This window comes from Hylaeus volcanicus, unplaced genomic scaffold, assembly GCF_026283585.1.
Source record: "Hylaeus volcanicus isolate JK05 unplaced genomic scaffold, UHH_iyHylVolc1.0_haploid 20078, whole genome shotgun sequence".
In the NCBI taxonomy this organism is placed as follows: Eukaryota; Metazoa; Arthropoda; class Insecta; order Hymenoptera; family Colletidae; genus Hylaeus; species Hylaeus volcanicus.
In genome coordinates, this window is record NW_026531528.1 from 1 (window position 1) to 14631 (window position 14631).

General features: G+C 37.2%; 1 protein-coding gene across 1 annotated transcript; it reads left to right on the forward strand.

Moving 5' to 3' along the window:
* Positions 1-517: 517 nt before the first annotated feature.
* On the forward strand, positions 518-1786 carry LOC128882147 (uncharacterized). The gene is made up of 2 exons (XM_054133716.1): positions 518-1336; positions 1406-1786. Exons 1-2 carry the CDS (start codon positions 518-520, stop codon positions 1634-1636), a joined length of 1050 nt encoding a protein of 349 aa, XP_053989691.1. The 3' UTR covers positions 1637-1786.
* The last annotated feature ends 12845 nt before the right edge of the window (positions 1787-14631 follow it).

Below are 14631 nucleotides of genomic sequence, written 5' to 3' on the forward strand. Positions count from 1 at the left end.
GTAACGAAAATCATGGGTTTATGTACCCCTAGATATTGGTGGGGATACGTCAATAATTCCCATATATGGAAATTTGGCGGTTGAGATTTTCGTTACTCAGAGGTGAACATCTGTGGGGCTTTAGGGAAAGTTTAGATAAAGGATTACCCACGCAACGCGAGTTAAAAAATGATTCTGAGAAAAGTATGGTACAGCTGCAGGGTGCACTTCGGTAAGACCAGACTCCACATTCCAAGGGGTAGATAAAATAAATAACGCGAACTTCGAAAAGAACGGGTGTGCATACGTAACAATTAAAAAAAATTATTTTTAAAGTAAAGTAGAATATCCCTAATTTTTTTCCAAATTTTTGGAAATTTGGATATTCCCGTTTCATTTTCTGATTTTACTACATCTTTTAAAAAAAATAGCCAAAGACAAATTTCAAAAACAGTTATTAATCAGTTATTAACAGTTATCAAAAATTTACGATTCTTATCAGGGAAGCCGGACGGCGCAAACGAATCGACATACCAAAATGTATAAAGAGTTTACGAACTCTACCTTTCGTGGCCGCGGACGCGGAAGTCGGCTCCAACCCCAACGGTTTGGAGAGCCGAGTACGTCTCATTATGACGAATGGGAGGAATGGGAGTATACTCCACGCTTAAAGCCTACTAAGTTCAGGCCAAAGCAGAAGACGAGTATTGGACCACCTCGACAAGGTAGGGAAGGATCAACGTCTGACCCACCGAAACCACAACATCTTTCCACGACATCTACAGGTCCTAAGAACGATCCTCTATATAAAGAATCTATATCTGGCCGAGAACCTCATCTAGTAACTGTGCAAGTGCATCTGTACCCAGGGTTACACGCAATAGACGAATTAGTCAACCAGGTCCATAGCAGCGTTTCTGCTATAGACTACGCCTTTAGTTTGAGAGTCCCTGTCTCCGCTTTGGCATACTACGTTGCTGCGACGGTATACGCAAGAGTCCTGAAGGCATTGGACATGTGTAGGAGGCCCGAAGAAGACAAGTTTATGTGGATGATTTACGATGGAAAGTACGATGTACCAGCTATTATCGGTTACTATATGGATGGCATCGGAAACACAGAGTTGAATGGACGTAACCTATGGATCAGAGCTAAACCTCGAACATATGTACGCTCTGCTGATGACAGGATTGGATGGTTCGGAAAAATCACTAACGAAACGCACTATTTGTACGCGTCATATCCGTGTCTTGCCGTTTATTTACAACGGATACAGTCAGACATAAAGCACTCGAACCATGCTAACGTTAACCCTATTTGGAAGCTTCCCGATAACATTGCATCCGAAGATGCAGAGGTTAGTAGTCCAACATCTAATTTACTTGGATATCAATGGGCTACCAAGGTAACGCGACACCAATTACAGTGGTTGTACAGAGCCGGGTTCAATGAAGATGGCGACTTTGACTCAAGCCATCCAGTTATACCATGTGTGTCTGAGCTATTGGCAGCTGTCCAAGCAGAACTTACTTACACAACGATTAAATTAACCTCAATGAACAGCGAGAATCGAGGCTCATTAGCCCAAACAGTCACTACCAGAGTTATATCAGGTGAACGAGAAACACACTGTACGACAGTACTACCAGTGCTATAATCAAACTCGAAGAATTTATAACCTTTCCTTTTAATCCAATTGTGGAAGTGAGGAAATTGTATGATGTTCTCAATCGAAGAGAGTGATTGTTAATTGCTCGTATATGACTATTTGTAAACATAAATGTAAATATATAATAAAAAACAGTTATTAGAGGATGCTAAATTTAAGGGAATAAATTACTTTTAGTACTTTTATAAACCGAATTCTAAGTCTATTAGTCACCATCATCTGGCTATTTCACTTTTTAGAGTTAAGTTCATTGAAAATTCTTTGTGCGAGTGTGGTTGTCCAGAGCAAGATCTCAACCGTGCTGTTATCTGAAAGCTGAATTTATTTATAGAGGTTACAGTATCGAAGTAACAGCTATTTATAAAAGTAGGGATGTTAGAAAAATAAAAGTATCATTGGTACACAAAGGAAGATTTGTTCAAAGGTGTAATTCTGAATCGAAAACAGTATTAAACAATCGTTTTTATATCTACTGATTGAATGTGTTAATGTCTTATCGTATTTGGTTGTAAGGTAGTTATTATAACATAGTAAATCATTGCTCAACCAACAAGCCATTGATTGCAATTAGTCACTTATACCGTCATTCAATAAGGGCGATAGAGAAAACAAATAAGCCGATATTTTAATTCTTCTTCCAAACTCTTCAATATATTGTTACGCCGGGGGGTGGTGCCGCATCGAGGAGTAGTCATTTTAAATAACTAACACGTCTTTTATAAAAGGAACAACAACTCAAAACGTTTATTAACTTTAACAATAACTCGTTTAGTAAACACGTCTGTACGACAGTAAGACTCGCGACGTTCTCCTATTCGAAAGTTGCCGGTTCATTTGGAAACCGGAACATCCCGATGATCCACTTCCGCTCGCTCTTTGGAACACACTTCACAACGTCGCAGCAACTTCGCAATATTGCGGCATCTTTACGCCGCCGCAACAAGATCATCACAATTAGAAAATGCATATTTATAAAATAATTGCAAAATAAACTGTGGTGATATAAATACTAATATAAATTGGTACAAAATTAAGACTAAATATTCCAACATGGTCGATTTGACTGTGTTAATTTGACCTTTATAGCTTCACAGAGATCCGAACGATATTTAATCATTGTCACTCAAGAAATTTTATATACAGTCTTGTTTCCAGGACACTTCTTGTTAATACTCGCGCAGCGTCGGGACAACCAATCTTACATTCTTGAGAAGATAGCGTCTGTCGAACGTCAACGTGTCGGAGCTTTTGTTCTTTCGGTGTAGAAGCATACATTAGCGAGTATCGAGGTGCACTCTACATACATACACTCATACATACACGCTGAAGAAAAACCCACGACGCACACATTCGTCCAAGAGTTGTACACAAGGCCGAAGGCTTTTTCGCTGAAAGCGGCGAGCCACGGAGAGCATTTAGGTGAGAACGGCACTGGCACAGACCTCCTGCGTTATATTCTCAAGTGCTAAGACGTAGTGGATGACGGTTGCCTTTAATATTCCATATTTTGCTTGATTACTTTCTGCTCTTATCCCCTTACATCAGTGGTGCACAAACCCACTAGCCAATTCAGCCCTGACATTGAGTAATAGACGCACTCGACATATTTATAAAAAAGCTTCCCACTTCGTTTAATAGATTGAGTTGTGCCCGATAAAGGATGATGCGAGAAGATTAAGCTTTACCGACCCATTTCAATTTGTCATTTCTCTTACATTAAGTTGTTTATTTAATAAATGAAACAAAGAATTCTTTGTTTAATAAATATATATTGAAATAATATTTATAATAACATCAATTGTCTTTAATTTTTCTTTTTTGTTTGTATTTTCTATTAACAGACCAAAGAGAAACAAAATTTTAACAAAAAACTATGATATGGTTGGGTCGTAATCGATTATACGTAACGTGACGTGAAAACTTTGAATTTTGATTTGTAAGAACAATAATGTATATTCCTATTCAATTGCATTATTGTCGAGAGTAATTGAATCACAAGTAACAATTAATTCCTTAAAAAACTAGAATGTAAATTCTAATAATAGTTGTAAAAGAATAAGGTTGTCAGCGTAGTTGTAGTGGACATTTAAATAACATTATCATTCAATTCAGTTACATTCAATTGTGGCTTCCGTTTCTGGTGGTATTAAGATGGAGAGTCAGAAAAGGAGTGTGGAGAGAAAAATGAAAAAAGTGTGGTGGAGAAAGTGAAGAAAGGGGTAAAAGTGGGTGTGGATTGAGAGTGTTAGATGGTTGAGTGAAGGGAGCGATAGGGAAGTGACTGGAGGTGAAAGAGTGAGTGTGGAGAAAAGTGAGGTAGGAAGATCAGAGAGGAGTTTTGTGATAAGAAAGGAGGCGAGGGAAAGGCGTGAAGAAGCGAGCGGAAATAAAGTTAGGGCGGGAAAGAGTAGAAAGAGAAGCGAAGGGAAAAGGGATAGAAAGGGCGAAGAAGCGACGTGATAGGATGGTGCGTGAGGGAAGGGAAAGGGGAGGAGCTCAAGGAAGGAAAGAAGAGTCGCATAGCGACGATCTGGGGAAGCAAAGAATCGGTAAGAAGGAGTCGGTAAAAAAGAGAGTAGGGAGAAGGTAATAAGAAAGAGGACTGAGGGTAGAGGAAGAAGCAAGGAATATAGAAGGTGAAGATAAAGGGGGAAACAAGATACTAGGGATGGAGACGAGGAGTGCGAAAAGAGAAGGTGGGGGGAAGGGAGTGAAGGGTGTAAAGGGAAGAGATTAAAGTGTGAGAAGGAAGAGAGATTTGGAGGAGTTTTCCAAAGGGGGGAAAGGAGGAGTGAAGGAGGGAGAGGCATCGAGAGGAGGAAGAAGAGATATTTTCCAAAAGTGTGGTTTGACGCCAAGGTCGCCCGGGAGGGAAGAGGGTGGTGGGACGAAGAGTGTAGGCAAAGGAAAAGGGTGGTGAGGAGGAAGCTGAGAAAGTGGAGAAAGGGCAAATGGGGGGGGGGAGAGAAGTATAGAGTGGAGAAGAGGAGGCACAAGGAGTTACGTGAGAAGAAGAAAGAAGAGGAGGAGGAGAGAATGAGGGAGGTAGGGGCGATCAGAACGGACAGGGAAGTATGGGCGTTCCTCAAGAAGGAGAGAGGAGGGATGAGAATGGGAGGGGAAGGGATAGAGATGAAGGAGTGGAGAGAATACTTCTTGAGGCTATTGAGGGGTGTGGACAATGAAGTAAGGTGTGGGAGTGAATGGGAAAGGAGGGAATGGGTGGAAGAGATAGGGGAGGAGGAATTTACGGCAGTGGTAAAGAAATTGAAAGAGGAAAAGGCAGCGGGGATTGATGGGATGGAAAATGAGGTATGGAAATACGGAGGGAGAGGACTGAGGGAAGTGAGGCGAAGGGTGGGTGGAGGAGTGGAAGGAGGGGGTGATAGTACCGGTATTGAAGAAAGAAGGGGGATTGAGAATGGAGAACTATAGACAAGTCACGCTAATGCCGACCCTGTACAAGGTGTATGCGGCGATATTAACGGGTAGGATAGAGAAGGAGGTAGAGGATACAGGGGTGTAGGGGAGTGGCAAACGGGATAAATCCTAAAGGAAGGGGAAGGGAACAATGGAGAACATCTATGTTTTGAATTATTTAATGAATAGGGAGCTGTCAATTTTATTAAATATATTATTATCGGACTTGGAGGAGAAGATGGAGAGGATTGGGGCAGGGTGGATCAGGGTGGGGGGAGAGAGGGTGAGGGCGTTAGCGTATACGGACGACATAGTCATGGTCGCGGAAGGGGAGAAAGAAATGAGGGTAGTGATTGCAGAGTCGGACGTGTACTTTGAGGGGAAGGGATTAGAGGTGAATGTGGGAAAGACAAAAGTCATGAGGTTTAGGAAAGGGGAGGGGGAAGATTTGAGAAGATTAAATGGAGATGGGGGAGGAGGGAGGTGGAGGAGGTTAAGGAGTTTAAATATTTGGGGTATGTCTTTTAGAGGAATGGAGAGCAGGAGGAGCAGGTAAAAGAGAGGATAGCGAAGGCAGCGGGAGTGATGAGGCAGGTGTGGGGGCTAGGGCAGAGGGTGTTCAGAGAGAAGTGGGAAAAAAGGTTATAGCTATTTGACAGGTTGGTGTGGACAGTGAGGAGCTATGGGGCGGAGGTATAGGAGTGGAAGGAGTGGAGAAAGCTGGAGGCGCTGGAGGAGAGGTATTTGAGGTGGTGATTGGGGGTGGAGTGGAGGACACCAGGTTACATGGTGAGAGAGGAGTTAAAGAGATTCATGATGGGAGGAGAAATGGGAGAGGCAAGACACTGGCTGGAGAGGGAGGAGAAAATATGTAGGGTGTGTGGGGGAAGGAAGAGATGTGCTGGACAGGTGTGGGTCAGTAGAGGGGAGGCGGAAGAGGGGAAGGGACTGGGGGAGCAGATAAGGGAAATTCTGGGGGAGTCGGGGGGAGGGGAAGAATGGATGAAGAGATTGAAAAGGATGAGGATGGATGCAAGAAGAGAGTGAAGGGGGAAAGATAAGTGAAGGGAGGTTAGATGAATGGATGAATGGATGGATGAATGAATGAATGAATGAATGGACGGGAGAAAGATGGAAAAAAAAGATAAGGGGGGGGAATTCCCCGGAAGCGGGGGCGCTCTCTCTCGCTCTTGCGTCTCTTGCATTTCTTGCGGCTTTTTTGTTTTCTCCTTTGGTTTCTTTTGGTTTTTTGATTATAGAATTTAAGTGTAAGATAAGGATAGAATAAGGTAAAATAAGGATAGTTTTAAGGTTAGATATAAGAAGGAAATTGTAAAAACTTTGTAAATGGGAAAAATGGAAGGGGAGCCATGCGAACCCCCTGGGGGAGCATTAATAAATACATACATATTACATTCAATTGTAATCAAGAATTTTTTCATTTAAAATACAAAAAAAATTTGAAGATGTTTCATATCAATTGGAGATTTATTAAAAAACAAAATGCTATAGCTGTGTTTGGAAAACTCTTTATAAAAACAAAATCAGGATTGAGTAGTACTATGATTTAAAACTAAAACATCGGGTACATTTCGGGTATTTACTGTAATACGTGGTCAATGTGTTCATTGGCGGATGTATTCTCATTCCAAATATAATATAAAAACGGCAGTTTAAACCTTTGACTAGACAATGTCTTTCACAAAACTACTAAAACTTGTTTTTCAGCATAAACTACACAACTTTTTTAAATTGACATGAAAATTGCCATGCATAATTGCGTGAAACCCTATGCTAACGCTTAAGAAAAATGTATGTTGAGACAATATGTACTCACTGTTTGTACTTGGTGTTTAAACTGACCAGTTTTTAATTAGCAAAAACATGTTTAACAAGAAGAATTTCTTGTTATTTTATAACAAGAAATTTATTTCTTTTATTTATAATTATTAAGAGCAAATTATTGTTCGTTAGAAACTAAACTTTTTTCATATTCAAAAATTTGTTTAACAGATTTTTTAAGTTGTATTTCATTCACAACTTCAACGATTGTTTTCATCCCTTAAATATGAATATCAGCTGATATAAAAAAATATGTGTTCCAAGTTTCATTAAAATCCGCGTTTTACAATTGATTAATATTCCTTGTAAGCTACAACTTATTTAGCTTATGTCCACATTTGGTTTTGACGACGACGTTTACGTTTGCCATTTTACCTCTTCTAGTTCCTTGTTTTTATCATGTTTGAGTTTCTCTTTTCCGTTGTTCATACAAGTTAGTTTCTACATTTTTCATTTGCCTTTCCATTCGTGTTTTGATTAGCTATTTCCATCTTTCTAATTCTGTCTCATTCTTTCCTTGCATCCCAGTGTTCTTCTTTTCTCAAACATCGCCACGATGTGTTCCAGATAATTCAATTTCATTTATTTACGAAACGCAGAGAACGTGTTTTGCCAGTGCTGCGGTAAGCAAATTGTGTCGACCGTTTTTCTCGTCTCTCTTAGCTGTTTAACAGCATCTGTAAACGTAGCTGCGTTAATGAGATTTTATCCTTCAATGGTTGCTAAGTAGGGTAAGAAATACTGTGTACTGACAAAACGTTGGCTGGAAAGGGTGAGCAACGTTATTGGCGTTTTTAATCGCTTGGATCTAGGTCCCTGATCATTAAACTTTTGAATCATAGTGGCACGTATACAGTGGGTGTAGAAACTATTCGTACACCGATCAATTTCCAAAAAAACTATGTAAAATTGTAATTTATTAACTTATTTTTTATAAACAATGACATTCTACATATTCTCGGAAATCTCGAAAATAGATAGAGTACAAAAAAAATAGCTATTTATGTAAGTTACGAAATTAACAAAAAAAAGACAATTAATCGATAGAAATGTTGAAGCAATAATTATTCGCACAACTGTTTAATTTTTAAAATTTCATTTAAAAAAAAGAAATTTACATTAATTTATAAGTATATAATACTTCCTTCGAGGGATTTCTTTTTGATTTTATAATTATTGCAACTCTTCTAAGCATTAAATTAACTAAATTATTAGTTATTCGAAGTAGGATCTTCTTCAATTCCTCTATTAAAGTCTTTTTTAAAAGTACTTTACTGGAAATTTGATATTTTCTAATTCATACGAAGCAATGAATTAATGTGTTTACGTTATAAACTCTACTGTAAATGGTTCGTCATAAGAATCGTACAAATACTTATTGCTTCTATACTTTTACCCACTTTTCGCATTTTTTTTATTAATTTCACAAATTATATTAACTAGTAAATGTTGTTTGGACTATATCTATCTTAGAGATTTCGGAGAATATGCAAAATATCATTGATTATAAAAAAAAGAAGATAAGAAACTACAATTTCACACAAAAATTTTTTCGGAAATTGATGGGTGTACGAATACATTCTATACCAATTGTATGTCCACCTTCAGAATTAAATTACCCATTCACCATGCAATTTACAGTTACCTGTTTATGTACTGTTTCTTATTACTTGACAAAACAAGAAAGGGTACCTTTTCCAACATAAAATCAGTTACTTTTATTGGATTTCGAAAAATATACAATTATTTGGTATTTAAAGTAAGCATTTTAGCCTTATTTTGTATATAAATGTATACAATTTTTAACCGACTGCGAAAAGGAGGGGGTTACTTAATTTGACATGTATACGTATATTTTTTTTAATCAATAGATAAAGACATCAAATTACGAATGAATAGTAAACAATTCCTTATTTGTTACTCGTTTAATATATTAGAATTTGATTTGTATAATAAAATATTTGACGATGAACAAATAAAAATGTCACTGTTTAGTCGAAGAAACGTCGCAAATAAATTGTTACACTTCGATTTTATTCGTCATCTATCATTTGAATAAAATTGTCTAAAATCTTGATCAGTATTAGAAATACGCAATAATGTTGGAGAAGAGACCACCCAATTTTACAAATCTTATATACAGAGTGGACCATTATTAGTAGAACGTCCGAGCAGGATGTGATTCTACGTGAGAAACTAAGACAAAAATTTGTTATAACATTTTTTTCATCCGTAGCTTCGTTTTCGAGAAAATCGATTTTTAAGTGTATTTAACTATGCAACCGATTGAATTCGATTTAGACATTCTGTATTCTACCACTGGCTGTCTTTGTCCGAGCTAGTGTTTATAGACATTTATAATAAAAATTACATGGATACAACTCTGGTCAACGAGTGCATGTTTAAGCAAATTATACTTCATGCGTGTTCTATGAAAAGAATTATAATTTTATGTGCATCATTTTAGTATAGGCAGAAAAACTTTCGGGATCTCGAACACTTGTTGGATGTCACTTCTCGCAAACTCTCTTTGGCGCTCTGATTCAGCCCTGATTTGACCCTTTGATTCAGTTCATATGTGCATACTGAAGTTTGAATTTGAATCAGTTCCAATACTTATCTCGAAGTTTGAGTTTTCAAGATCAACATTGGATACTTTTCGCATTAACTGTCCAGACATGACTGCTCAGTTTCAATTCGTGAAATTAGATTAGTAGAGTAGGAATTGTTTGAACAAACCTCAAATCTGTTACGAAAACTAATATGCATACATCATACTTTTTCGTTTTATTTAAGATTTCACAGTCGTAATTAGACAGCAAATTATATGTACATTTGGAAAAGTTGAACACAGCGTTTTAGCTGCGCATAATTGGAAACCCTCGAATTTCACATTGTGTTATACAGTGTCGCCTTTGCACTTTGCTGGAAAGCACCTTCATGTACTGGCAGCTCATTTCGATTTCACATCTTTTTCTACTTTCTTGTAGTTTTTAATTAATGGAGATCTTTTATTTTTCAATGATAACTCCTTGAGTCCTCCACTTTTTCATGTACGTGGCGTAATTTTTTTACTTTTTTGAAGTTTTTTATGGGGATACGCATTAATTGTAAGTGCTATAAGATATTCAGTTTACCCGTGAGGACATTAACGAAAAATTTTTTTCAACTTTACTTTTCCTTTTTCTAATTTCTGAACAATGATATGACTAATCCGTTCGTTGAACTTTCCGAAGTAGTTAAATTCAGACTTTTTTGTTTCGACTCATGGTTTCGAGTCGTTCTAATCTGTCTATATAAATTTTATATTATAAAGTGAAATTGAAAAACCAATATGCAATAATATTATTTTTGTAATACTAATATGCAAGGCCAGAATTAAAGAATTCTTAATTATTTTATCATTTTTACTAATTGCAAGACTCAAGTATTTTCAATAATTTAATATTTCATTTAATATTGTATATCATATTAATTACTCACTAAAATATGTTACGTGTATTACTAATACACAAGATCATAATTAAAGAATCCTCAACTATTTTATATTTGTGTTATAGTTTCATTTTATATGCATACGTTACAAAAGATTCAAGATCATGGATTCTTGAGGGAGATATAAGGAGATCACTATTGCTAATTATACGTAACAAAACAATGAATAATTTCTTCTGTTCAAAATAATCACTAAACATCGAAGTTAATATGAAATGTTAATTATTTTTCATATTTTACAATTTCGAATACACTGTGCATCGAGAGTCACAATAACTAGCTGATTTGAAAAAATAACTTGGAAACAGTAAAATGTCGCAACGCTCGAATGGATCGGTGAGATATAAAATTTATTGGCTCCTGTCAGTCGTCTCCGATACGTATGAACGCTTTACATCCTAAAAGATTGATCGCGCTGAAAACTGATCCGCCATCCTTATTAAATTGAAGCTATGCGATACACGTCGACCTGGCTCCGAGTTACAGAACATAATGGAGAGAAGGAATGCAGCTGCACGATGTTCAATAATCACAGGCATTGCGCCGTATCGGTCGGAGGAAGTGCTTCCATTGCTCTCTAGCAATGGAATATGCTCAATGGAATTCCTCGTTATAATTCTTTTTTATTCGATTTATATTAACCTTTATATTTTTAAATTAATTATTGGTAGGTAAAACCTTTGTGCTGAATTATTTACATAATTCATTTTTCCAATTAGACTTGTAAATATATAATCCTCTCGCTCGTTGAAAATAAATGCAGAAATGATGCTCCTTTTTAGCAGTGAAATGGGTTCGATAGATTCTCGCGTTATAATATTTTTGTATTCAAGTATATTAACTTTTCATATATAAATTAATCGTTGATGGGTTGAATTAAGTTTATAATTTACTGTTTAATAATTGTACTCAGAAATATGTTTAAACATTAAACGAAGAAGTTAAGAATCTTACAGAATTATCCACAAAAATTAACTTTGTATTATGAAGAATTTTTTTAAATCTATACAATGAAATTAACGTGTAAGTAATAATCATTATTTTTTGTCTTTAACAAACACATTATGTCGATATTTAGCATAATTCATTGATTTGAAAGAATACAAGGGCTCTTGTACAAATATTTCTTACACACAAGTAAGATGCTTATATGAATACTAAACATTTCTTCTGCTACACAAGAAAGAGCATGTCGTTACAATTATTAGGTTAAATATAAAAAATAAAAAAGATGTTCATCATAAATCTAAGTGAAAGAGAAGGTCCATTTACCTCGGAGGAACACAATCCCAACAAAACAAAAAACAACATTGTATTATAGAAACAGTATCTTACTATTTCGCCTAAAGTTTATTATCAAAAGATGCCCCTTCCTTTTCTAGAATATTTTATACGTGGTCAACGTTATTATCCTTTAAGTTTTCAAAAGTAGGCAGAACCCATGGTCAGAAAGTCTTGTTGCAAGAAATTTAAATGCTAAAGATGAAGTGAAAAAATGAACAAATAGATCAACTATTTGTAACATTTTATTGTGACAGAATAGTGTCCAAATTTTTTACACTTGGCAGGTTATGAATGAGACCAACGAGCCCTGCCGAATGTTTCCGAGAGTCGACGAACGGATACTTTGCTCCTATTGGCTATGCGTTGACGAAAATTTTACTGGAGAACAATCACACTATATCGTTTTTCGGGGTTCGAAAGAGATATCTTAATATCATGTGACTTCTTTTGAAATTGGTCTAAATGACTTGAACTTTTTTTTGAAAAGTTAGAAGAATTAATTTACTAGGTAATTCTGAATAATTCCAAATATTACATACATATCATATCTCATATGTACAAAAAATATTGTATTCCTAATATTGAATAAACATTTTGTTTTACATGTTCAAACATATATTCTGTTGCGAATATTAGATAAATATGTGTTTTATCTTCGGAAAAAAATATTCTGTTGCGAATATTAAATAATGATTGTATACCCAGATAGCACAGGAACAAGAACGTTTTTGTTATTTATTTAAGTATGCGACAATACTAATTCCAGTTAGACTATATTTAAAAGAGATTAACACACAGCAATTACATAACACAGTTCACAAGTACGGCTCGCACACACAACACGTTACGCCTCTTTTACCCAAGGTAAGTAAGTAGGCGCATGCGCGGCAGACATACAAAAAACGCAAGATCGGCACCACATGTACGCTCGCAAACCTCATAGAATGAAAAAGTACTAGCTCGGATCGAGCTTTTACGTCATCAAACGTCTTATGTACCTCCATGGAACGTCCGGTGCTGGACATTTCCAGAACGTTTTCTATACGTCCATAGGACGTCCGGTGCTGAACATTTCCAGAACATTTTCTGTACGTTCTCTGTACGTCCATGGGACGTCCGGTGCTATCTAGGATAATAATATTAATTAATTAACTAATTAATATTAATTTACAATTATAAATAGTGTATTTTATATTCGGAAAAAAATATTCTGTTCTACATATTGAATAAATATTATATTATAAATAATATTTAATATAAATAATAATAATAAATAATATTTATTTTGTTTAAAAAAAAGTATTTTTCCCTAAATCTAGAAAGTTCAGAGCGGACATCCCTGGGACGTACAAAATTTAGATCCCATGGGCGTTCGTAGGACGTTCCGAGCGGACGTCCGACAACGGACGTCGGACGTGTGGACGTAAACTGGACATAAAATGGACGTCCATGGAACGTCCGGTGCTATCTGAGACGTGGACCGATTTTATTGAATGTGGTTTTATTCGAAAGCTTATATACTGTTTACATTAGAAGAGTGGCTTTAAATGTAGAAAATATAGCAGGCGTGACGAATTAACAGTATTCAGCAGCATACGTTTCAGCAGCGTTAGTTCAGACAACGCGGCAGCACTGCCGCACCACCATATTGCTTCTTTTGATCGCGAAATACTCCTGAATATTATTAATTATGACACAAAGAAGTAAAAGTAGGCTACCTGTAGGAGCGTGCGCACAAGTTTGAACATTTACGTAGCGGAAACGACTATTGAGAGGACTCAAGTTTGCATTGTCGAGACAAAAATAGGACAATACGCAAGCCCTTGCAGTTCCCTGTACGTATACAGTGATATGGAGCTGTGTGAGTACGTACGAGGTCACAGAAGGTACGGGAGCCCATTCCCTTAATCATCGAATTTCGACGGGCATTCAAGTCGTATCAATCTGGAGGAATTAGTATCCGTGCGGACATGACGACGAAGCACGACCCAATTTCGCAATTGAAGAGAGCGTAAAGCGCGTTTGTGGTGGTTTCTACGCCGCTTTGTACCCCTTCTGCCGTGTACCGACATGATGTCGTTTCGCTGGCCCTTACGACCGCCGTCGTCGTCGTCGATCGGAGGAAAACGCAGGTTTGCCCATGTAAGCGTATAGCTCTTCCGGTGGATTAAATTTTTCCACGGCCGGATAGGTCGTGGTTGCTCTCCCCCTCCCTCTCCCTCTCCCTCTCCCTCTCCCTCTCCCTCTCCCTCTCCCCCTCCCCCTCCCCCGGGGGGATACTTTCGGGATCTTCCGCATCCCTCCATATACAAACAAATAGGTGGAAATCGTTTTTTTATAATTTACAATGAGCAGGACAAGTCTTCTAAATACATGTTACGAGCCAGGGCGATAGCGACGCGCGTGTGAGCCCAGCGAGTCGGATAGATTTGAGTATTGAGCCAATACGATTATTTATTGTGTACCAATGGTGCCGAAGATTTGAGGATAGATTAGACAATGCAGACGACTCTGACACGAAGTCAGATAGCTGCAGGAATCGGTATCTCCCAGTGAAGGGTAACCGTTGGGAAGGTTAGGTAAGGATTGAATCGTATCGTTGGAATATAATACGCGTCGTGGATAAAGCCTCGCAACTATTAATTCTAAAAAACTAATAACTCAAGCGGTAAAGTTATTATGTTGTGGGGTCGTTACACTGGTTAGGATTGCTTATTCCAATGGTGAAGGTTTAATAATGATTTAACAGACCTTTTAAGGTTAACAAATGATTATATATTCAAAACTGAATAATTCTAATAATACAATTGGACAGTGTCGTGTTGTTGCGGTTAGTGTATGAATTTAATTACCTAATTGTTGCACGGTGTTAACGCACTAGCGATGCGGGGGTCAAGAATGCTTCTATGCCGTAATAGATTTTGTACCGTCCTCGCGGATCT